Below are 25576 nucleotides of genomic sequence, written 5' to 3'. Positions count from 1 at the left end.
TCCTCTCCCCCTCTCCGCCGTTCTCTGTCTCTCTCCCCCTCTCCCGCGTCTCTCTCTCTCCCCCTCTCCGCGTCTCTCTCTCTCCCCCTCTCCGCGTCTCTCTCTCTCACCCTCTTAGCCGCGGTCTCTCTTCTCCCCCTTCTCCCCGCGTCTCTCTCTCTCCCACTCCTCGCGGATCTTCTCACTCTTCTCCCCCCTATCCGCGCGTCTCGTCTCCCTCTCCGCGTCTCGTCTCTCTCTCTCTCTCTCCCCCCTCCGCGTTCCTCTCTCTCCCCCCTCCGCGTCTCTCTCTCTCTCCCCCTCTCCGCGTCTCTCTCTCTCCCCCTCTCCGCGTCTCTCTCTCTCCCCCTCTCCGCGTCTCCCCCTCTCCGCGTCTCTCTCTCTCTCCGCGTCTCTCTCTCTCTCTCCGCGTCTCTCTCTCTCTCTCTCCGCGTCTCTCTCTCTCTCTCCGCGTCTCTCTCTCTCTCTCCGCGTCTCTCTCTCTCTCCCCTCTCCCTCTCTCCCCGCGTGTCTGGCTCCCCCCCGCGTGTCTGGCTCCCCCCCGCGTGTCTGGCTCCCCCCCGCGTGTCTGGCTCCCCCCCGCGTGTCCTGCCCCCCCCCCGCGTGCCTGGCTCCCCCCCGCGTGCGTCTCTCTCTCTCTCCCTCCATGTGTGTCTCCCCGCGTGCGTCTCTCTCCTTCTCCATCCTCCCCCCGTCTGTGTCTCTCTTCCTCCCTCCCCGTGTCTGTCTCCCCGTGATTCACTACATCACCCTCTGAGACCAGATGTGTCACAATGTTGACCTTCCTCAAAATGAGCAAGTGCAGTAATCAGCAGCGTTGAGTTAACCTGTCCCTCAGTTTAACGTTCTAAATACACAGAGTCTGATGAAGAGAAACCTGATCCTAGGTGTTCAGGGACCAGGTCCCGCTCTCGCTCTCGCTCTCGCTCTCCAGTCCAGCTGTCTGCTTCCTCCTGTATAACCACGGTGGTAAGTGGCAGACCGAGAGCCATCCATCATCAACCCAGTTAGAGGCCGTGTCTGTGCCCACCACACCACCAGCCTGCCAGACTAGGACTGCTGCAGTGTAATGGAGTGGGCCCAGAACCAAGTCCAAAACACTCTGGGCTGAACGTGTGCTCAAGCCAGTCACAATCACTCAGCCCTGCTAACCACTCTGGACCAGGAAGACTCTCCAGCTCTTCTCAGTTGCTCTGTGATTCAGCAGAAGGCCTCATCACCAGGCTTCTCTCCCCAGCCTGGGCATTTCTGCCTCCACTTCGTGGAGCTTGGCTTGGGCGATGACATATTAGCAACATAACATAGTCCAGTGAATTGGACTTGACAGGCTACCCTTGGAGCGCGCCTTTCAAGGTTTTCATATTTCCACTCTGGTCTTAATCGTGGGGGCTGGTGTACAAAGTCTAAGGAGGAGTACAAAGTCTAAGGAGTCTATGGACACTTAAGCGATGATTTGTCTGTAATGCTTTAAATATTTTACATCCTCATGTGTGTTTCTGCAGGGTGACGTCAGGTCTTGTAAAACAAAACGGACAGTTTCAACACCAATATGAGAGACAGCTCTTATTAGCTACAGCTGTCAATAAGCTCCATCACCTCTTGTTCCCTGTGTTTATTGTTCTTCAGCTAACAGAACGTCCTAGACCTCCGCTCCTCCTGGTCCACGGTAGATTCACTCACCCTGCGCTCATATTACTCCAGTCAGACAAGGTTTCATTTAGTTGCAATATTAGCTACAATATTCAACAGCATTTTTCCAGATTGAACTTAACTGAGAATCATTCATATTCCGACATTAATTAGTCGATAAAAGGATTCAGGATGACTAATGAAGGAGAAATGATGTGGCAATTACAGTAGCGTAGGAGCCAAGACCCACATACAGAACAGGCATATGGTACATACCGCCCCGGTTCTTCCAGTAAACGCGGACCTGCAGCTGGCCGTCCTGGTAGAAGGGTGTGCCGACCTCCAGAGGGCCTGCCGGGCGCTTTCCCAGGGTGGAGCCAACTGGCATGATCACTTCCTTGGACACTGGTTTCACTTGGTTAGACAAAGAGAAGAAAGGTTAAGATCTAATTTCCAGTCCAGGTAATCTCAGAAAAGCGCAGAATGCAGCTTTAAGCTCTTATATGGGAAGGTTACAGTATGCTTAAACATCTATGGTCATACCAATAGTTATGCTAATAACTACTTTTAAATTCATAAAAACTGCATCGAACAGCATCTTGATTTATCACCAAGTCCGATGAGCTCAGCCTCATCATTAACTCAATGCCATTTTACATTTATAGTTGAGTCATTTAGCAAACACTCTTATGCAGAGCGACTTACAGTTAGTCCATTCATCTTAAAATACTGTAGCTTGGTGGGACAAGCACATATCTCAAATCATAGTAAGTACATTTTTCCTCAAAGTAGCCATCAGCATGCCCCATGATGCCTTACCTGAGCCATTGTTCTGGGAGGTGGTGCTGAAGTGGAGTGATGCCTTGGAGCTCTTCAGACGCACCTGACCCCAGTAGGTGACGGCCTGCAACTCCACCGTGTAGCTACTGTTGGTCAGCAGCCCCTCCAGATCCACCCAGCTCTGGGCCTGAAACCACAGAGACATTTACACATTGTCACCCACAGAGCCAACAGAGTAGACCATAACCATGTTCCTCAATCCAGTAGACTAGAACAGTCCTAACCCAAGCCTGGTCTGTGGGAATAAGAACCATCCTTATTGGGAACACATGTGCTGGTTTCAACCAACATGTAGAGAGATGAGACAGTGATAAGGTCTGTGTGAGGGAGCTGCATTATCCCCATCCCCTGGAGCTTCTTTACGGTGTGTTTAGGTCTCAGCATTCCTCCAGCAGCATGGGCCTGATAGGCTCCAGTTATTGACCGGCGCTTGTTTTGACATACCACCATCAGCAGGTAGCGTTCAAAGCCCTGCAGTCCCAGAGTGGAAACCAGTAGTACATGTGTCAATAGGTATCTGGTGTCTCCCAGCTTTCTCACCTCCACACCACATCTGCAACTGGTTACCAACACTCATTCAGGATTCTAAGTCAGACCACTTTCGCTGTCTAGACAATGGCGTTTTCGCTTTATTCACTATGAAAATTCTCTTCTTCATAGTGATCATAAGCTAATCAGACATTTGAGGCTATTGCACTTTTTATACCACTTAATTTGACAGTTTATTCATTGTTATCCAATTACTAAGAAACCACTGGGCTAAAGGCTCTGGGCTTATCCTAGTTTATTAGTGCTCCAAACAATAGTAACCTTGACAAATATGCATTAAGTTATCCAAAGAACACAATTGTGTGACACTGCATGATTTACCTAGCTGTAAATCAGGCACAAATGATATGTTGTGTTTTCTTTCAAAGCTTAACCAAGCGTTTAAGGGGAAATAAAGGAAAATAAAACAATGAGGCCAACAGTGCATCGTGCTTCTTGAACAATAGCATTAAGAGTTTATGTTATCAAATGCGATCCGCCTCGCCTTGTATATGTTTTTCCATTGTGGGGCCTTTGGTTCTTATTTACAGTACAGAGAGTAGGTGAGTGGGGTTTAGATGGGTCTGGTCCAACCAGGCCAGCCCAGGCCCGCGGTCTCTAGCCTCCCAACCCGCCCACACATCACCCAGACAGGGGGAGAGGAGCCGATGCTTACCCCGTTGGTCTCTAGCCTCCCAACCCGCCCACACATCACCCAGACAGGGGGAGAGGAGCCGATGCTTACCCCGTTGGTGTCTAGCCTCCCAACCCGCCCACACATCACCCAGACAGGGGGAGAGGAGCCGATGCTTACCCCGTTGGTCTCTAGCCTCCCAACCCGCCCACACATCACCCAGACAGGGGGAGAGGAGCCGATGCTTACCCCGTTGGTCTCTAGCCTCCCAACCCGCCCACACATCACCCAGACAGGGGGAGAGGAGCCGATGCTTACCCCGTTGGTCTCTAGCCTCCCAACCCGCCCACACATCACCCAGACAGGGGGAGAGGAGCCGATGCTTACCCCGTTGGTCTCTAGCCTCCCAACCCGCCCACACATCACCCAGACAGGGGGAGAGGAGCCGATGCTTACCCCGTTGGTCTCTAGCCTCCCAACCCGCCCACACATCACCCAGACAGGGGGAGAGGAGCCGATGCTTACCCCGTTGGTGGTCTTCCTCCTCTTCTTCTTGGATGGCACCAGGGACTTGCCAGGGACAGTCCAGCTCCAGAGGACTTTGTAGTGATGGACTGGGATGTCAGGCTCCTCAGGCAGGGTCCAGCTGAGACGGGCTGACACTGTCCCCTCGGCACCCAGCGTCATGTTGGTGACACGCAGGCCGGCTGGGCTGGGAGGGGCAGCAGGATCTGGAGAGAGACCGGGAACACAGTACTGTAAAGTCATGTCATGTCATTCACAGCAGCTCTCCTCTCTCCAGCTGTCAGAACTGTTTTTGCTTGTTCAGTTTGGGAGCAACGACAATAAGAGGTGTCAGAAAAGTGACAGCTGCAAGGTCTTCGTGGTGCTAATGATTGGCTTGTGATTCACAAACCACCCCCCCCCACAAAAAAGTTTGTTATTAATTAGAAGGGACGATCAATTAAACACATTTCTGTGGTTATCTTGATCAAAAGCATGTCAGACATTTGGTATAATGTGTCTAACCAGTTGAGAAAGTTTAGCAGGGCCTAGCCAGTATGATGGTGTAACGTAGTTAGTCCACCACTGACAATCAGTCATGAAATGTTATGACAGGTGTCATGTCACGTCTATGACAGCGTTATGCAGGACGGAGAGCTCAGGTCAAGGGTCACCAAACACATGCTGCGCACTTTGGCTCTACCCTCACATTCCATCTACTCCTCGACTCTCCCTACTGGGGGGGGGGGGCGTACAAGTAAGTAAGATTGGTGTTTTTGAGGCTGGCCAGATGGGGTCTGTCTCAGGATTTCTGGCAACTGCAGTGTACAGTAAAGTATGGATGTATGGATGTCAGACCAGTGGACCCAGGCAGGGCCAGGCAGTCAGAGGCAGGGGCAGGGCCAGATGCCAGACCAGAGGGAATTGGCTCTTAAGAAGATTATGGAGACTACAGCCCTGTTACGGACAGCTCCTCTCCCCTTCCTTCCCTCTCCCACTTGAAAGTGTGTCCATAACACTCTGGGCTGAACGTGTGCCCAACCTACTCACAAGAGACTGTTTCAGAGTGAACCAGCTGTTATCCATGCTATAAAAAATATGCAGCGAGAGTTTTTTGCAAAATGCCCAAACAAAGTATGGTGGTGCAAAATTGCAATCACTCCACACTGCCCTTTCCCACCTGGACAAAAGGAACACCTATGTGAGAACGCTATTCATTGAACACTGAGCTGTAGTTAACACCATAGTGCCCACGAAGCTCATCACTACGCTAAGGACCCTGGGACTAAACACCTCCCTCTGCAACTGGATCCTGGACTTCCTGACGGGCCGCCCCCAGGTTGTAAGGGTAGGCAACAACCCGTCTGCCACTCTGATCCTCAACACTGGGGCCCTTCAGGGGTGTGTACTTAGTCCCCTCCTGTACTCCCTGATCACCCACGACTGCGTGGTCAAACATGACACCAACACCATCATTAAGTTTGCTGACGACACAACAGTGGTAGGCCTGATCACCGACAACGATGAGACAGCCTATAGGGAGGAGGTCAGAGACCTGGCAGTGTGGTGCCACGACAACAACCTCTCCCTCAATGTGAGCAAGACAAAGGAGCTTATTGTGGAATAAAGGAAAAGGCAGGCCGAAACAGGCCCCCATTAACATAGACGGGGCTGTAGTGGAGCTGGTCGAGAATTTCAAGTTCCTTGGTGTCCACATCACCAACAAACTATCATGGTCCAAACACACCAAGACAGTCGTGAAGAGGGCACGACAAAACCTTTCCCCCCTCAGGAGACTGAAAAGATTTGGCATAGGTCCCCAGATCCTCAAATAGTTCTACAGCTGCACCATTGACAGCATCCTAACCGGTTGCATCACCGCCTGGTATGGCAACTGCTAGGCATCTGACCATAAAGCGCTACAGAGGGTAGTGCGAAAGGCCCAGTACATCACTGGGGCCAAGCTCCCTGCCATCCAGGACCTATATAATAGGCGGTGTCAGATGAAAGCCCATAAAATTGTCAGAGACTCCAGTCACCCAAGTTCACTGCTACCGCACGGCAAGCGGTACCGGAGAGCCAAGTCTGGGACCAAAAGGCTCTTTAACAGCTTCTACCCCCAAACCATAAGACTGCTGAACAATTAATCAAATGACCACCGTCTATTTACATTGACACCCCACCATTTGTTTTGTGCACTGCTGCTACTTGCTGTTTATTATCTATGCATAGTCACTGCACCCCTACCTACATGTACAAATTAACAAACATGTACCCCCGCACACTGACTCGGTACCAGTACCCCCTGTATGCAGCCTCCACACTGACTCGGTACCCCCTGTATATAGCCTCCACACTGGTACCCCCTGTATATAGCCTCCACACTGGTACCCCCTGTATATAACCTCCACACTGGTAGCCCCTGTATATAGCCACCACACTGACTCGGTACCGGTACCCCCGTATATAGCCTCCACACTGACTCGGTACCGGTACCCCGTGTATATAGCCTCCTTATTGTTATGTTGTGTTACTTTTTATTTATTTTTTTACTTATTTCATGGTAAGGTCTACACTTGTATTTGGCACGTGACAAATAAAGTTTGATTTGATTATCAGACTGAGCTATGTAAATAACAATGGAATGACAGAATTAAAATCGCTCATCAAGTCCATGACAGCTCTCAACAACCCATCAACTTTGTGGGGCTGATGCGACTGATTGGTGAACATCTTAAGCTCCGAGCTCCAACAATGCAAGTCAAAGTGAAATAAAAAACAAAATGTAATAATTAAGAATATAATAAAATACATACATATTAACACTAACACTGGTAATGTGGGCGGGGGGAGGGCTGGAGTTGGAATAAGGCAGAGCAGGCAGCTGACTAGTGGTGGGTATTCAGCAGCCTGATGTTCTGGGGTAGAAGCTCTTGGCCAAGCTTCCAGTTTTTTCCATGATGCTCCTGTACTGCCCACGTCTTAGTGACGGAAGCGGGAAAAACAGGCCATGGCTCGGGTAGCCCAGGTTCCTGATGATCTTCTTGGCATTCCTGCGACACCTGGTGTTGTAGGTGTCCAGGAGGGCAGTCAGTGTGCACCGATTGGTGCGTTTGGCTGTAGCGCCTTGCGGTCCGCGGCAGTGGAGTTAACGTACCAGGCTGTGATGCAGGCCGACTGTATGCTCTCAATGGTGCTCCTGTAGAACACTGAGGCCCCTCTTGGACAGGCAAAATTTCATGCCTTCTTCACAACGGTGGCAGTGTGGTTTGACCATTTCAGCTGCTCGAAAATGAGTACGCCGAGGAACTACGTTTCTATGGAGGCCCTGTCGATGAGGATGGGGATGTGCCAAATCCGTAAATTGAAATACATTCATTAGGCCCTAATCTATGGATTTCACCTGACTGGGGATAGGTCCACCCACTGGGGAGCCAGTCCCAGCCAACCAGAATACGTTTTTCCCCCCAAAAAAGTGATTTATTACAGACAGAAATACTCCTCAGTTTCATTAGCTGTCCGGGTGGCTTGTCTCAGATAATCCCGCAGGTGAAGAAGCCGGATGTGGAGGTCCTGGGGTGGCGTGGTTATACGTGGTCTGCAGTTGTGAGGCCGGTTGGACGTACTGTCAAATTCTCTAAAATGACTTATAGTAGAAAAATGTACATTGAATTCTCTGGCAACAGATTTGGTGGACCTTCCAGTAGTCAGCATGCCAATTACACACTCCCTCAAAACATCTGTGGCATTGTGTTGTGACAAAACTGTACATTTTAGAGTGCACCTGTGTGGTGCACCTGTTTAATCAGCTTCTTGATATGCCACACCTGTCAGGTGGATGGATTATCTTGGCAAAGGAGAAATGCTCACTAACAGGGATGTAAACAAATTTGTGCACCAAATTTGTGTGTATGGAAAATGTCTGGGATCTTTCATTTCAGCTCATGAAACATGGGACCAACACTTTACACGATGCATTTATATCGGGGCTCTCCTCGGCAGCTCAGAATCGTTGTTGTGCTCGAAGCGTGAGAAAAAGGTGTTTAGCTGTTCCGTGATCGTTAGGAACCACTGCCACATATGCCTGGTGTCCGACTCGCTGAATTGCTCCTCCACTTTTTCCCTATACTTGTGTTTCGCCATCTTGATCGATCTTCATAGGTAGTATTTGTGCTGTTTAATCATACTAATAGAAATGACCAGGAAGGTCCTTCAGGCAGCATGTCATGTACCACTACCACCAAACCGGTGGCCTAGCGGTTAAGAGCGTGGGGCCAGTAACCTAAAGGTCGCTGGTTCGAATCCCTAAGCAGACTAGTTGAAAAATATGTTGATGTGCCCTTGAGCAAGGCACTTAACCCTAATTGCTCCTGTAACTCGCTCTGAATAAGAGCGTATGCTAAATTACTAAAATGTAAGGTGGTTTGTATTTTTGTTCCCTGGTGAGTATTCCACTAATATCTTATCATAGCTATGCATATTGAAGATCAAGACAAAGGTGGTTACTACTTGACAAAAGCTCTACCCAAAGGCATGTTGGTAAAGCAAACGCGAGAACTCAGACATAGGGTCAAATCCTGTTCAACTTGATCTCAGTGCACTGCAGTACGCTACGCACAGCTCTCCCTGTACACCAACAGAGCCTATCTGCTCGACATCAGATCAAATCTATTCACAATATTATTCAAACCTGTGATCTACGGGAATTCCACAACAATTGGCCGGGTGCTTTAACAAATGCCATCTACGGTGCTATTTAGAGCTATTTAGTGTCATTCAATGACGGGAACACACAGCGCAGTACAGGCATCAGCACAACCCTACAGCCAGCCATCAAACTCAGTGCTAATTTGTAGCACAGATCTGAAGCACTGAGCAGCCTACCTTACCTCATTCTCCATGGAAGCCAGACAACAACTTACATGCAGTTGAAACCTGCAATATCCTGACTAACTCAGACATATTACATGTTATATGGCTGTAAAGAGGGAAAAGCCCACCTTTGAAGAGCTACACGTACAAAAGGTCTGGTTGCAACACTATGCAGAAAAGAACATGTTCTGCACTCAGGGGTTTCTGATGACTCTCTGTGCTCTGTTTGGCATCAGTGTGAATTGACAACTTTAGGATCAGAAGGGCGAGGAATGCTCAGGGAATGCTAATCAGATTTGAGGTTCAGGTTTGCTAGGTAGGGAGAAAAAAAAATCAAGGCTTACGTATGCTTGTGATGGATTTTTAAGACATCGTGCCAAAATCATTTAGCTATTTGCTTGCAATAAATTAGCATTGCGGGTGTGAATAATCTGTAATGTACAGTGTATGTATGTATGTTTCTGCAGAGTGGGTTTTCCTCAGTGCATGCTTGATTTAATTCTAGCCAAAGGTCACAGACACACCAATGCAATATACAGAAAACACAATATGTACATGCACATGTGTAACAAAATGGGTCAATGGGCCGTTACTGAGGAAAATCATGTTGTAAAGGATTGTCCCACCTGTTCCTAGGCCTTGACTGTAGCTAAGAGAGAGGATAGGGTGTCACACAGGAACTGACACTCATTGCAGGGGCCCCACACACACTCAGATGTAGCCTACCTCTGGAGGAGCGGAAGTGCTTGCTGGGGGCAGTAAACCCGCGGGTCCCATGCACATTGACGGCCGCAACTCTGAACTGGTACCATCTGCTGGCTTTGATGTCGGCCAGTTGGACGCGCTCCTCTGTAGTCTGAGAGACAGATGGGAGAGAGCAGGCACACAGGGGTCAGAAGTCACACAGGGTCACAACTTTTGTGAGTGTTGCTGCAACAGTCATCTGTCTGTTTCTCCTTGCCAAACTTTCAAAGACACTGACTGTAAGGAATGTGCAACAGTGTCAGAGTCTGAATGACAGCTGTGGAGGAGCATCCTGACTCTCACATCTATCTCGTGTGATGAAAATATTTGTTTTAGGGTTTGTTTTTCCCCCCAAAGAATGCATCACAGATTTTTTGTTAAATCTTTCAACAAAAGTACTGAGCATGCAACTAAATGAAATGGTTTGATCATAATGTGCTGTATGTGAATGTAAGAGCAATCCTCCACATGCAGTAAGGTATTCAGAGAAGCCTGGTTTGGTATGTTGTGGTGTAGTGTGCTGTGCTGACCTACCTGTGCCACGGTCTCCCACTCTGTGGCGTCGTCCTCACTGGGGTGGATGCCATAGTTCCAGCAGCGCTGCACCACGTACAGGACAGGCTCCACAGAGATGTTGAACTTAGAGGACCAGCGGATCACCAGGCCTCCTGACAGCTGTTCCACAAACACTAGCTCCTTCCTAGGCTTCAGAGGAGCTCCTGAGAACACATACACATGACATCACTATGAGACTGACTTTGGTAGAGAATGGGGCATGACATCACAGTGCAACAGAATTAAGTAGAGACATGACATCATCACTGGAAGACTGACGTTAGGAGAAAAATGACATAACATCACCACTATGAGATTGAGACAGACAGCCAGACACTGTCCACTGGGTCAATAGCATGGTCATTGTGCTGTGACAGACCGTGATATACTCTTGGATAAAGAGAATGTGTTTTACCAGATGTCTCTTTGGGGAGGAGGACACAGATAATTAGCCTCTGGGTATGTGAGGTAGAGTGGAAAGCAGAGGAGCTTACACTATGTCAAAACACACACAGTACATGGGTAAATACATACAGTGCCTTCAGAAAGTATAAACACACCTCTCAACTTTTTCCAGACTGAATTTAAAATGGATTACATTGAGATTGTTTGTCACTGGCCTACACACAATACCCCATAATGTCAAGGTAGAATTATGTTTTTCAACATTTTTACAAATGAATAAAAAATGAAAAGCTGAAAAGTCTCGAGTCAATAAGTATTCAACCCCCTTTGCTATGGCAAGCCTAAATTCGTTCAGAGTAAACATTTGCTTAACAAGTCACATAATAAGTTGTATGGACTCAGTGTGCAATAATAGTTTTGAACATGATTTTTACCCCACACATACAATGATCTGTAAGGTCCCTCATTCGAGCAGTGAATTTCAAACACAGATTCAAACACAAAGACCTGGGACGTTTTCCAATGCCTCGCAAAGGGCACCTATTGGTAGATAGATAAAAAAAAGCATGTGGAAGTTATTTGAGCATGGGGAAGTTAATAATTACACATTGGATGGTGTATCAATACACCCAGTCACAACAAAGATACAGGTGTCTTTCCTAACTCAGCTGCCGGAGTGGAAGGAAACCGTTCAGGGATTTCATCATGAGGCCAATGGTGACTTTAAAACAGTTGCAGAGTTTAATGGCTGTGATAGTTTTCTCCTGAGGATGGATCAGCAACATTGTAGTTACTCCACAATACTAACCTTACTGACAGAGTGAAAAGAAGGAAGCCTGTAAATAATTACAATATTCCAAAAACATGCATCCTGTTTGCAACAAGGCACTAAAGTAATACTGACATTTTTGGGGGGCAAAGCAATTCACTTTTTGTCCTGAATACAAAAGTGTTGTATTGGATTTGCCCCAAACATATTACTGAGTACCACTCTCCATATTTTCAAGCACAGTGGTGGCTGCATCATGTTATGGGTATGCTTGTCATAGTTAAGGACTGGGGAGTTTCTCAAGAAAAAAAAGAAATAGAATAGAGCTAAGCACAGGTAATATCCTAGAGGAAAACCTGGTTCAGTCTGCTTTCCACCAGACACTGGGAGAAGAATTCACCTTTCAGCAGGACAATAACCTAAAACACAAGGTCAAATCTACACTGGAGTTGCTTACCAAGAAGACAGTGAATGTTCCTGAGTGGCAGAGTTACAGTTTTGACTTAAATATACTTGAAAATCAATGGCAAGACATGAAAATGGTTCTCTCGCAATGATCAACAACCAATTTGATAGCGCTTAAAGAATAAATGGGGAAATGTTGCAAAATCCAGGTTCGGGAAGGTCTTGAGACTTAACCAGAAAGACTCACAGCTGTAATCACTGTCCAAAAGGTGCTTCTATAACATATTGATTCAGGGGTGTGAATACTTATGTAAATGAGACATTTGTATTTAATTTAATTTTAAATAAATAAGCAGTAATGTCTAAAAACCTGTTTTCACTTTGTCATTATCGGGTATTGTGTGTATTTAGGTTGTAACAACAAATTATGGAATAAGTCAAGGGCTATGAATACTTTCTGAAGGCACTATATATACACAAACACACACAGAGTTGAAGTCGAAAGTTTACATACACTTATGTTGGAGTAATTAAAACTCGTTTTTCAACCTCTCCACAAATTTCTTGTTAACAAACTATAGCTTTGTCAAGTCGGTTAGGACATCTACTTTGTGCATGACACAAGTCATTTTTCCAACAATTGTTTACAGACAGATTATTTCACTTATACTTCACTGTATCACAATTCCAGTGGGTCAGAAGTTTACATACACTAAGTTGACTGTGCCTTTAAACAGCTTGGAAAATTCCAGAAAAAGAGGTCATGGCTTTGGAAGCTTCTGACAGGCTAATTGACATAATTTGAGTCAATTTGGAGGTGTACCTGTGGATGTATTTCAAGATCTATCTTCAAACTCAGTGCCTCTTTGCTTGACATCATGGAAAAATCTAAATAAATCAGCCAAGACAGAAAGAAATTATAGACCTCCACAAGTCTGGTTCATCCTTGGGAGCAATTTCCAAATGCCTGAAGGTACCACGTTCATCTGTACAAACAATAGTACGCAAGTATAAACACCATGGCGGAGATCTTTGTGGGCTATACTCGGCCTTGTCCCGGGATGGTATGTTGGTGGTTGGAGATATCCCTCCAGTGGTGTGGAGGCTGTGCTTTGGAAAAGTGGGTGGGGTTAAATCCTACCTGTTTGGCCTTGTCCGGGGGTTTCATCGGATGGGGCCACAGTGTCTCCTGACCCCTCCTGTCTCAGCCTCCAGTATTTATGCTGCAGTAGTTTATGTGTCGGGGGGCTAGGGTCAGTCTGTCACATCTGGAGTATTTCGCTTGTCTTTTCCGGTGTCCTGTGTGAATTTAAATATGCTCTCTCTAATTCTCTTTCTTTCTTTCTCTCTCTCGCTCTCTCTCGGAGGACCTGAGCCCTAGGACCATGCCTCAGGACTACCTGGCTTGATGACTCCTTGCTGTCCCCAGTTCACCTGGCCGTGCTGCTGCTCCAGTTCCAACTGTTCTGCCTGCAGCTATGGAACCCTGACCTGTTCACCGGAAGTGCTACCTGTCCCAGACCTGCTGTCCCAGACCTGCTGGAACCCTGACCTGCTCACCGGACGTGCTACCTGTCCCAGACCTGCTGTTTTCAACTCTCTAGAGACAGCAGGAGCGGTAGAGTTACTCTCAAAGATCGGCTATGAAAAAGCCAACTGACACTTACTCTTGTGTTACTGACTTGTTGCACCCTCGACAACTACTATGATTATTATTAGACCATGCTGGTCATTTATGAACATTTGAACATCTTGGCCATGTGCTGTTATAATCTCCACCCAGCACAGCCAGAAGAGGACTGGCCACCCCTCATAGCCTGGTTCCTCTCTCTAGGTTTCTTCCTAGGTTTTGGCCTTTCTAGGGAGTTTTTCCTAGCCACCGTGCTTCTACACCTGCATTGTTTGCTGTTTGGGGTTTTAGGCTGGGTTTCTGTACAGCACTTTGAGATATCAGCTGATGTAAGAAGGGCTATATAAATAAATTTGATTTGATGGGACCACACAGCCATCAAACCACTCAGGAAGGAGACGCGTCCTAGAGATGAACATACTTTGGTGCAAAAAGTGCAAATCAATCCCAGAACAACAGCAAAGGACCTTGTGAAGATGCTGGAGGAAACAGGTACAAAAGTATCTATATCCACAGAAAAATGAGTCCTATATCGACATGACCTGAAAGGCCGCTCAGGAAGGAAGAAGCCACTGCTCCAAAACTGCCATAAAAAAGCCAGACTACGGTTTGTAACTGCACATGGGGACAAAGATCGTACTTTTTGGAGAAATGTCCTCTGGTCTGATGAAACAAAAATAGAACTGTTTGGCCATAATGACAATCATTATGTTTGGAGGAAAAAGGGGGAGTCTTGCAAGCCAAAGAACACCATCCCAACCGTGAAGCACAGGGGTGGCAGCATCATGTTGTGGGGGTACTTTGCTGCAGGGGGGACTGGTGCACTTCACAAAATAGATGGCATCACGTGGAAGGAAAATTACGTGGATATATTGAAGAAACATCTCAAGACATCAGTCGGGAAGTTAAAGCTTGGTCGCAAATGGGTCTTCCAAATGGACAATGACCAGACTTGCAAGAAAATGTGTGGCAAAATGGCTTAAGGACAACAAAGTCAAGGTATTAGAGTGGCCATTTGTGGGCAGATTTGAAAAAGCATGTGCGAGCAAGGAGGCCTACAAACCTGATTCATTTACACCAGCTCTGTCAAGAGGAATGGGCCAAAATTCACCCAACTTATTGTGGGAAGCTTGTGGAAGGCTACCCAAAACGTTTGACCCAAGTTAAAACATTTAAAGGCAATGCTACCAAATACTAATTGAGTGCATGTAAACTTCTGACCCACTGGGAATGTGATAAAATAAATAATTCTCTCTGCTATTATTCTGACCTTTCACATTCTTAAAATAAAGTGGTGTTCCTATCTGACCTAAGACAGGGAATTTTTACTAGGATTAAATGTGAGGAATTGTGAAAAACTGAGTTTAAATGTTTATTTATTTTTAACCTTTATTTAACTAGGCAAGTCAGTTAAGAACAAATTCTTATTTTCAATGACGGCCTAGGAACAATGGGTTAACTGCCTTGTTCAGGGGCAGAGCGACAGAGTTTTACCTTGTCAGCTCGGGGATTCGATCTTGCAACATTTCGGTTACTAGTCCAACGCTCTAAGGTGTATGTAAACTTCCGACTTTAACTGTACATTAGGTACACACACACAGAAATACATTTGCCTCATTGTTCCTCAAGTCAACCCATTCAAACGCTTTCAATGTGCAATAAATTTGATTTATTATGTGCGCGGTGAGGGGAAAGTGAGCAGCCAGGACAGATTAACTCTCTCGTGGAGGATTTATTTCAGCTGAGAGGTAGTGACGTATTGATAGAGCATGGGCTGAGTGGTAATGAGATGGAGATTGGAAACAACGTTCAGGAGTACAGAAAATCACAGAATAAATCCCACACCTCTCAATTAAAATCACCTGGCGTTCTCACACACTTACCCAAGGACCTCTTCTCTCTAACTGAGGAGAGAGAGCACCTAGAGCTGCTCTGCATTCATGAAACACATACAGTATAAACAAACTCAAGGTTCTAAAGTAACAGCAAACAAAGTGCTCACAATAGTGTTGAATTGCCTGTGCTGCATAAGCAGGCTGCTTCATCCTGTTACATCTCTACTGAGTCTTTTAGAGGCTTTTTAACGTGATTGATTGATGCTCATAAAATGCCGGGTGGGAGATGGAGGTGGGCCCATTTACCAGACACATATGGAGTCAGTCTTGTGTCTCGTAGATAGAGGCTCTACACAGAGGAAAATCTGTCTGCCATTGTTTTACAGCTGCAGCGTGTGTGCACGTGCGTCAATGACGAACGCACAATACCACAGCATTCCTCCTCCCCGTCTCATTTTCCCTCAGCCACACACACTCCTCATCCAACAACCCTCCACATGCAGCAACGCGACCAATCCTAAACGCTCGCTCAGCTCTCCCCCTACAAAGATTACCACTATGGTAACTATGGTAATAATCAAAATTACCACTATGGTAATAATCATACTCACAGGATTCATCCTTCGATGGCCACATACTTGCTCTGCCACATCCAAAAAAAAACACAGCCATGACGTTATCCCTGATGAACAGTGATGAAGAGCTGAGCGTCCATTCATGTCCCACGCATTCCAACAATAACTCTCCTGGATGCTCACGCACACACTGTCATAATGACCTGGCTAATTACAGGGGCCGAGGCAAAAGAGCACCAATCATTGTGGGAGGAACACAACACATCCAACAATACAGTCTTCAAAAGGTTAATGTAGTACAATGGCCTCCCATAACGTTTAAATACAGATGAGTGCTCAGTGTCATGCCACGGTTACCAGAGCCATTAATATACATGGTTATATACAGCTCTGGTGGTTAACAAATGAAGATATGTTTCACATACGTACATTAAATGACTGCTTTTGTTTTGAAACACTGAGCAGCCACACCCTGTGGTGGTCAGGCACTGTTCACGCTGGTCTTGAAGTGGTGTGGAGCTGTGAACAGCTGGGGAGGGTGAGGATCAAGCAACAACAGCTTCTCCAGAGGGAGATGGACCGTAAGTAAAGACAGATGTACATGAGGACAGGGGTTGAGAACAAGACAGGCTTTTCCACACTGGTCTGTGGTCTCCATGTGATAGTAGAATCATCTATTGCTAATGACGACCAAGCCATCACGACTGTGAGAGTGAGAGCCTGCTGAACAGTTGGACTGGACTGACCACCTACTCTGATTCTCTGCACCTTAGCACTCATCACAACTGCTGCTACCAGACTCGTATTATACTGCTCAGTATATACACTGCTCCCCCCCCCCTTTCCCCAATACACATGGAAATATTGGACTATAAACTGTGCCTTCCTGTATTATACTTATACTGCTCAAATGTTTATTATATTCTACTGAGCCATTTCCTTTATGTTCGTATTATTATATCATTGTCGAGAAGGAACCTGGAGGTAAGAATTTCCTTGGACAATGTATATCATGCGTATCCTGTACATACGACCAATAAAACGTGAGAGAGAAAAGAGGGAGGGAGAAGAGAGGTGACTAAAGAGAGATAAGAGCATCTGCCTCTGTGCGCTATATAGGAGGTTCTTGCTAGCCTCCCACTAAATAAGAGTCTCTTAGAGGAGAAAACAAAAATCAGCAGGATAGTCATACATACCGTACATTCATTAAGAAATAATGAGGCATTCACGTGATTAGAATTTCCTATAAAATCTCAAACCTTGAAAAGTCTCACATTTTGCACCACAGTGAAATAGCGATGTTCCATATGCTCACAACATATCTTATTCAGAACTCCACATTGCCAGTACAGCTTTGAAAACAGAAGGAGTTTCAGACTAGTGAATAGTAAGTAATATCACTGAGTTTTGATGTAAAGACAACAGCTCTATATAGTAGATATGGGATAGGGTCCAGTAGGGTCTTCAGTGAGTCTTCAGAAGAAATAGCACTTAGAAAAAGATCTGCTTTCTACAGTGCACCCTTCCTCAGTCAGGGACACACCACACACACACTCCCTGTCAACCTTCACCGGAGCGTGCATGCACACACCACACACACATCTGAGAGCGATCTCCATGGGGGAAACGCTCCATTTGTGCACATACAGAAACAATTACTCTCTCCACACCGTGAGCACATAATTACACATTCAACACTAGAGATCAGGATTGGAATTCAATCCAGACTTAAACCAGACAGCTAATTAAAATGGGCAAATCTGATCCCGATACAAAAATCAACCATAGGCTACAGTAAGTGTTTGGATTAGCAGGACAGTCAACTGTTTGGTTCTATACGTGTGTCTGTGATTTATGGTGAATGTTTTTAATTGAGGACAGTATATTCCTGCATTAAACTCAAGGATAAATCTCCTTTCATCTTTCTCCATCTACAAAGGCTGTGCAACAACTGACCATGACACTGCCATTGATTCTCTTAGAATATAGGAATATTATTAATGCACGCTTCAACACACATATGCACCACCCCCTCTCACACACATCTGTGTGTGCACTTCAAAAGTAATCCCAACTCTGTCACTGCAGTGCTTCAAAGACTTAAAGAAAGCAGCAGCCAGGCTCTCCATTTCCACTGAGCCCAGTTCCATTCCTCCTGCCGTATTATGGCCCAAGGCTGTCAGCAGCCAGAGAGGCGGTGGGCTGCTGATATAACATACACAACTGAAGAAGATGTAGCTTCCATCTCTCGTCACAGAGGCACAGAGTCTCGCTCTTACCCAATGGGCTACGAGCTCTCCTCACAACATCCAGACACCTCAGGCTGTGCCATTAAACAGTTTTACTGGAGTGGAGTGCTCCCTCTCGCTCTGTGCATCTGTGAGCCTGAAGCTGATTTGGAACAATTTCACACACTGGATGTATTATAAAATATGTACAGAATGTTGGGATTGCGTTGAGAAAGAGAAACTCAGAGGAAATATTTGAAATGACTCAAAATTCAAATGTATGGTTCACTGCATAGCTAATTGGAGTTTGCAGCACTACTCGTGAAACTAGTAATTTATACAAACTACAAGCTCAAATTGTATAAGTCGTATGTACAGGATACACATGGTATACACCATCCAACCAAATGCTTACTCACAGGTTCCTTCTAAACAATAAGAAATAATGAAAGATAATAATACAAAGAGTAAATGGCAGTAGAATAGAATATTTTTTTTAGCATAAGTATAATACAGGAAGACAATTTATAGTCCAATATCTACATGTGTTTTGGGGATGGGGGAATTGGGGAGGCAAGTGTTTAAATTGTGCAGTATTTAGCCATAATAATGAGCCTGGTAGCATGTGACGTGATGTATGTTTATAGCATGAATGAGTGAGTGTGTGCGCGCGAGGATGTGAATGAGTGCATGTGCGCGAAGGTGTGGAGAATCAGAGCAGGTGGTCAGTGTAGTTAAAGTTTTTCAGCAGTCTGTCTATGAGCCTGTTGGTATCAGACCTCATGCTCCGATACCGTTAGCCCGACCATAACGGAGAGAACAGCTTGTGGCTGGGACGTGTGGGGTCCTTGATACTGCAGGCCTTCCCCAGGCACCGTTTAGAGTAGAACTAGACACGGACACGAATGATCCATTGGTAGTTTGTTGTACCAAGTATTGGTGCTAACCGTGTGTTATTGGATGCTAGCATGCTAGTTAGCTACGGCGTCATAGGATATGGTGCACTGCGTGGGTTTCATGGAAGAATACTGTACCAAGTTATCTAACTGAATAAACTAAGTTTGAGCATATTCCTGGAAACATTGAACCACTGTAGTTAACCTCTCTAGGGTAGGGGGCAGTATTTGCACGGCCGGATAAAAAACGTACCCGATTTAATCTGGTTATTACTACAGCCCAGAAACTAGAATATGCATATAATTATTGGCTTTGGATAGAAAACACCCTAAAGTTTCTAAAACTGTTTGAATGGTGTCTGTGAGTATAACAGAACTCATATGGCAGGCAAAAACCTGAGAAGATTCCTTACAGGAAGTGCCCTCTCTGACCATTTCTTGGGCTTCTACACTCTCTTTATTGAAAACTGAGGATCTCTGCTGTAACGTGACACTTCCTACGGCTCCCATAGGCTCTCAGAAGGCGGCAAACCGGTGAATGATGCCTTTGGAGCCCCTGGCTGAAAAACAGTAGCGCATTTGGATAGTGGTCGATCAGAGAACCATGAGACTGAGGCGTGTGCACGAGGTGACACCATGTTTTTATTTTTTCGTCTTTGAACTAAAACAGGGTTTCCCGGTCGGAATATTATCGCTTTTTTAGGAGAAAAATCGCATAAAAATTGATTTTAAACAGCGGTTGACATGCTTCGAAGTACGGTAATGGAATATTTAGAATTTTTTTGTCACGAAACGCGTCGGGCGCGTCACCCTTCGTCACCCTTCGGATAGTGTCTTGAACGCACGAACAAAACAGAGGATATTTGAACATAACTATGGATTATTTTGAACCAAACCAACATTTGTTATTGAAGTAGAAGTCCTGGGAGTGCATTCTGACGAAGAACAGCAAAGGTAATCAAATTTTTCTAATAGTAAATCGGAGTTTGGTGAGGGCCAAACTTGGTGGGTGTCAAATTAGCTAGCCGTGATGGCTGGGCTATCTACTCAGAATATTGCAAAATGTGCTTTTGCCGAAAAGCTATTTTAAAATCGGACATAGCGATTGCATAAAGGAGTTCTGTATCTTTAATTCTTAAAATAATTGTTATGTTTTTTGTGAACGTTTATCGTGAGTAATTTAGTAAATTCACCGGAAGCTTGCGGTGGGTATGCTAGTTCTGAACGTCACATGCTAATGTAAAAAGCTGGTTTTTGATATAAATATGAACTTCATTGAACAAAACATGCATGTATTGTATAACATAATGTCCTAGGATTGTCATCAGATGAAGATCAAAGGTTAGTGCTGCATTTAGCTGTGGTTTGGGTTTATGTGACATTATATGCTAGCTTGAAAAATGGGTGTCTGATTATTTCTGGCTGGGTACTCTGCTGACATAATCTAATGTTTTGCTTTCGTTGTAAAGCCTTTTTGAAATCGGACAGCGTGGTTAGATTAACGAGAGTCTTGTCTTTAAAATGGTGTAAAATAGTCATATGTTTGAGAAATTGAAATAATAGCATTTCTAAGGTATTTGAATAACGCGCCACGGGATTCCACTGGCTGTTGAGTAGGTGGGACGATTTCGTCCCACATACCCTAGAGAGGTTAACATCAATTATAATTTCTAAAGTGGAAGATAGAAAAGTTATATTTGAGTGTTTCAGTGAATGGTTAGTGAGGGAGGCCCTGCTCTCTCGCTTCCCCAGTTGTTTAGTTAATTTTCATTCCAATCTCCTTTGCATTAGCGTAGCCTCTCCTGTAGCCTGTCAACTATGTGTCTGTCTATCCCTGTTCTCTCCTCTCTGCACAGGCCACACAAACGCTTCACACCGCGTGGCCGCTGCCACTCTAACGTGGTGGTCCCAGCGCGCACGACCCACGTGGATTTCCAGGTCTCCGGCAGCCTCTGGAACTGCCGGTCTGCGGCCAACAAGGCAGAGTTCATCTCAGCCTATGCTACCCTCCAGTCCCTCGACTTCTTGCCGCTGACGGAAACATGGATTACCACAGAAAACACTGCTACTCCTACTACTCTCTCCTCATCTGACCACGTGTTCTCGCATACCCCGAGAGCATCTGGTCAGCGGGGTGGTGGGACTGGAATCCTCATCTCTCCCAAGTGGACATTCTCTCTTTCTCCCCTGACCCATCTGTCTATCTCCTCCTTTGAATTCCATGCTGTCACAGTCACTAGCCCATTCAAGCTTAACATCCTTATCATTTATCGCCCTCCAGGTTCCCTTGGAGAGTTCATCAATGAGCTTGACGCCTTGATAAGTTCCTTTCCTGAGGATGGCTCACCCCTCACAGTTCTGGGTGACTAACCTCCCTACGTCTACCTTCGACTCATTTCTCTCTGCCTCCTTCTTTCCACTCCTCTCCTCTTTTGACCTCACCCTCTCCCCCACTCACAAGGCAGGCAATACGCTTGACCTCATCTTTACTAGATGCTGTTCTTCTACTAATTTCACTGCAACTCCCATCCAAGTCTCCGACCACTACCTTGTGTCCTTTTCCCTCTGGCTCTCCTCCAACACTACTCACTCTGCCCCTACTCAGATGGTATTGCGCCGTCGCAACCTTCGCTCTCTCTCTCCTGCTACTCTCTCCTCTTCCATCCTATCATCTCTTCCCTCTGCTCAATCCTTCTCCAACCAATCTCCTGATTCTGCCTCCTCAACCCTCCTCTCCTCCCTTTCTGCATCCTTTGACTCTCTATGTCCCCTATCCTCCCGGCCCGCTCGGTCCTCCCTTCCTGCTCCGTGGCTTGACGACTCATTGCGAGCTCAGAACAGGGCTCCGGGCAGCCGAGCGGAAATGGAGTTAAACTAGCCTCCCTGCGGACCTGGCATCTTTTCACTCCCTCCTCTCTACATTTTCTTCCTCTGTTTCTGCTGCTAAAGCCACTTTCTACCAGTCTAAATTCCAAGCATCTGCCTCTAACCCTAGGAAGCTCTTTGCCACCTTCTCCTCCCTCCTGAATCCTCCTCCCCCTCCCCCCTCCTCCCTCTCTGCGGATGACTTCGTCAACCATTTTGAAAAGAAGGTTGACGACATCCGATCCTTGTTTGTTAAGTCAAACGACACCGCTAGTCCTGCTCACATTGCCCTACCCTATGCTTTGACCTCTTTCTCCCCTCTCCCTCCAGATGAAATCTTGCGACTTGTGACGGCCGGCCGCCCAACAACCTGCCCGCTTGACCCTATCCCCTCCTCTCTTCTCCAGACCATTTGCGGAGAACTTCTCCCCTACCTCACCTCGCTCATCAACTCATCCTTGACCGCTGGCTCCGTCCCTTCCATCTTCCCTCCGATGTCAACTACAGACCAGTATCCCTTTCTTTTCTCTCCAAAACTCTTGAGCGTGCCGTCCTTGGCCAGCTCTCTTGCTATCTCTCTCAGAATGACCTTGATCCAAATCAGTCAGGTTTCAAGACTGGTCATTCAACTGAGACTGCTCTTCTCTGTGTCACGGAGGCTCTCCGCACTGCTAAAGCTAACTCTCTCTCCTCTGCTCTCATCCTTCTAGACCCATCTGCTGCCTTTGATACTGTGAACCATCAGATCTTCCTCTCCACCCTCTCCGAGTTGGATTGCGTCTTGGATTGCGTCCTACCTGACAGGTCGCTCCTACCAGGTGGCGTGGCGAGAATCCGTCTCCGCACCACGTGCTCTCACCACTGGTGTCCCCCAGGGCTCAGTTCCAGGCCTTCTCCTATTCTCGCTATACACCAAGTCATTTGGCTCTGTCATATCCTCACATGGTCTCTCCTATCATTGCTACGCAGACTACACACAAATAATCTTCTCCTTTCCCCCTTCTGATAACCAGGTGGCGAATCGCATCTCTGGCAGACATATCAGTGTGGATGACGGATCACCACCTCAAGCAGAACCTCGGCAAGACGGAGCTGCTCTTCCTCCCGGGGAAGGACTGCCCGTTCCATGATCTCGCCATTACGGTTGACAACTCCATTGTGTCCTCCTCCCAGAGTGCTAAGAGCCTTGGTGCGACCCTGGACAACACCCTGTCGTTCTCCGCTAACATCAAGGCGGTGACCCGATCCTGTAGGTTCATGCTCTACAACATTCGCAGAGTACGACCCTGCCTTACACAGGAAGCGGTGCAGGTCCTAATCCAGGCACATGTCATCTCCCGTCTGGATTACTGCAACTCGCTGTTGGCGGGGCTCCCTGCCTGTGCCATTAAACCCCTACAACTCATCCAGAACGCCGCAGCCCGTCTGGTGATCAACCTTCCCAAGTTCTCTCACATCACCCCGCTCCCCCGCACACTCCACTGGCTTCCAGTTGAAGCTCGCATCTGCTACAAGACCATGGTGCTTGCCTACGGAGCTGTGAGTGGAACGGCAACTCCGTACCTTCGGGCTCTGATCAGTCCCTACACTCAAAGAAGGGCACTGCGTTCATCCACCTCTGGCCTGCTCGCCTCCCTACCTCTGCGGAAGCACAGTTCCCGCTCAGCCCAGTCAAAACTGTTCGCTGCTCTGGCACCCCAATGGTGGAACAAGCTCCCTCACGACCCCAGGACAGCGGAGTCAATCACCACCTTCCGGAGACACCTGAAACCCCACCCCTTTAAGGAATACCTGGGATAGGATAAAGTAATCGTTCTACCCCCCCCCCCCCAAAAAAAAGATAGATGTACTATTGTAAAGTGGTTGTTCCACTGGATATCATAAGGTGAATGCACCAATTTGTAAGTCGCTCTGGATAAGAGCGTCTGCTAAATGACGTAAATGTAAATGTAGATGTTCTGGATGGGTGGGAGCACTGTCCCAGTGATGTACTGGGCCATCTTCGCCACCCGCTGGAGGGCCGGTTGTGGACAGAGCAATTCCCATACCAGGCCATGTTGCAACCGGTCAGTACACTGACTGTAGTATTTAGAGAGGACCCGAGGTGGTAGACCCGAGAGTTCGTGTGAAGGAGGTGTTGTTGCCAATCCTCACAGCCTGTGGTCTGCCCGTCAGGAAGTCCAGGATCCAGTTGCAGAGGGTGGTGTCCAGACCAAGGGCTCTGAGCTTGGAGGGAACAATAGTATTGAAAGCTGTACTGTAGTCAATGAACAGCATTCTCACATAGCTGTTCCTCTTGTCCAGATGTGTTACGGCCATGTGAATAGTGATGGAAATGGATTCTTCAGTGGATCTGTTGGAGAGGTAGGCAATTTAGAGTGGGTACAGTGTGCTTGGCATACTGGCCTTGATGTGGGCCATGACCAGCCTATCGAAGCACTTCATGATGACCTGGGTGAGTGTGACAGGTCTATAGTCATTTGGGAATGTCACCTTGTTTCTCTTGGGCACTGGGATGATGGTGTTCTCCTTAAAGCAGGTGGGGACTACAGCCTGGGACAGAGACAGGTTGAAGATGTCAGAGAAGACGCCCGCCAGCTGGTCAGCACACACTGAGGACGCCGCCATGGATGCCATCTGGGCCAGTGGCTTTGTGAGTATTCACTCGAAAGTTTTCCTCACGTCAGCCTCGGAGAGCGAAAGCACCTGGTCGTCTGGAGCAGAAAGTCTTCCTGGATGGCTCGGTATTTTCTGCCTTGAAGCCAGCATAGAATGTATCAAGCTCGTCTGGGAGGGAGGCTACGTGGGCACCACACAGCTGGATTTGCCTTTGAAGTCCGCGATAGCCTGTATTCCTTGCCACATGGGTCGTGAGTGAGTTGTCCGACATCAATTCAAGTTTAAGCCGGAATCCTTAATGGTGAAACTGCCATGTCTGTTTGCGATATTACAACAAAGAAGTTACTGCAACCAACGAGTTACTGCAATCAGGTTGAGACAGACATCATTGCACGTGTGATAGAACATAAGAATATGTATTGAATAATTTTTTTACCATGTTAGACGACGCGCCTCACCACCGCTTAGTTAACAAAACAAAAACAATAGCTGTGGGGCAGACAGTGGTGCTGTTCTCCCTACTATTCAATCTTTAATAATAACAGAATAGTATTTATCAATATTCAAGGACAAAAGGAAGGAGCAGAAAGCTCCTAGCGCATTTTAATAGTCCTGTACAGTATCTAGCATCGGTGTTGTACCCAGTGGATGTTATACTGCACATGTCATTGTACCTTTGTAGAGGTTCTTGGGGTTTTGACAGGTGTGTCCACAGCCATTGGTGCAGCACTTCTTGACAGCGGAGCACTCTCCATCCTCCTCGCAGCTCTCCACACAGGCTGCAGCGAAACCACTGGCCTTATCAGGAGCCGGGCAGTCCCCCTGCTTTACCCCCTCCACAGACTTCAGGAACTCACAGCTAGTCAGACACTCATAGTGCTTCTTGGGAAAGAGAGTCTGAAGGGTAGAGGGGGAGGAAGAGAGGGAGGAGAGGGGGAAGAGGAGTAGGCAGACAGGAGGTAAGGCAGAGGAAAAACATCCATGTGAGATGACTTGTAGCGACAGTGTGCCAAGCTTCCAGGCCTTCATTAAAATCACTTTAT

The 25576-nt window shown here is 46.8% G+C and overlaps 1 protein-coding gene across 1 annotated transcript in view; it reads right to left on the bottom strand.

Moving 5' to 3' along the window:
- Positions 1-25576, bottom strand: part of LOC115161126 (anosmin-1) — a 75293-nt gene that overhangs the window by 6962 nt on the left and 42755 nt on the right. Inside the window, exons 4-9 of the mRNA XM_029711882.1 lie at positions 25208-25430; positions 10286-10470; positions 9734-9863; positions 4157-4362; positions 2449-2596; positions 1906-2043 (exon numbers count right to left, since the gene is read on the bottom strand). Coding sequence (XP_029567742.1) covers positions 1906-2043; positions 2449-2596; positions 4157-4362; positions 9734-9863; positions 10286-10470; positions 25208-25430 — 1030 coding nt within the window. The remainder of the gene's footprint in view (positions 1-1905; positions 2044-2448; positions 2597-4156; positions 4363-9733; positions 9864-10285; positions 10471-25207; positions 25431-25576) is intronic.

Source organism: Salmo trutta, chromosome 24, assembly GCF_901001165.1.
Source record: "Salmo trutta chromosome 24, fSalTru1.1, whole genome shotgun sequence".
In the NCBI taxonomy this organism is placed as follows: Eukaryota; Metazoa; Chordata; class Actinopteri; order Salmoniformes; family Salmonidae; genus Salmo; species Salmo trutta.
The sequence above is the reverse complement of the archived record's forward strand: the minus strand, read 5'-3'. Positions and strand labels throughout refer to the sequence as shown.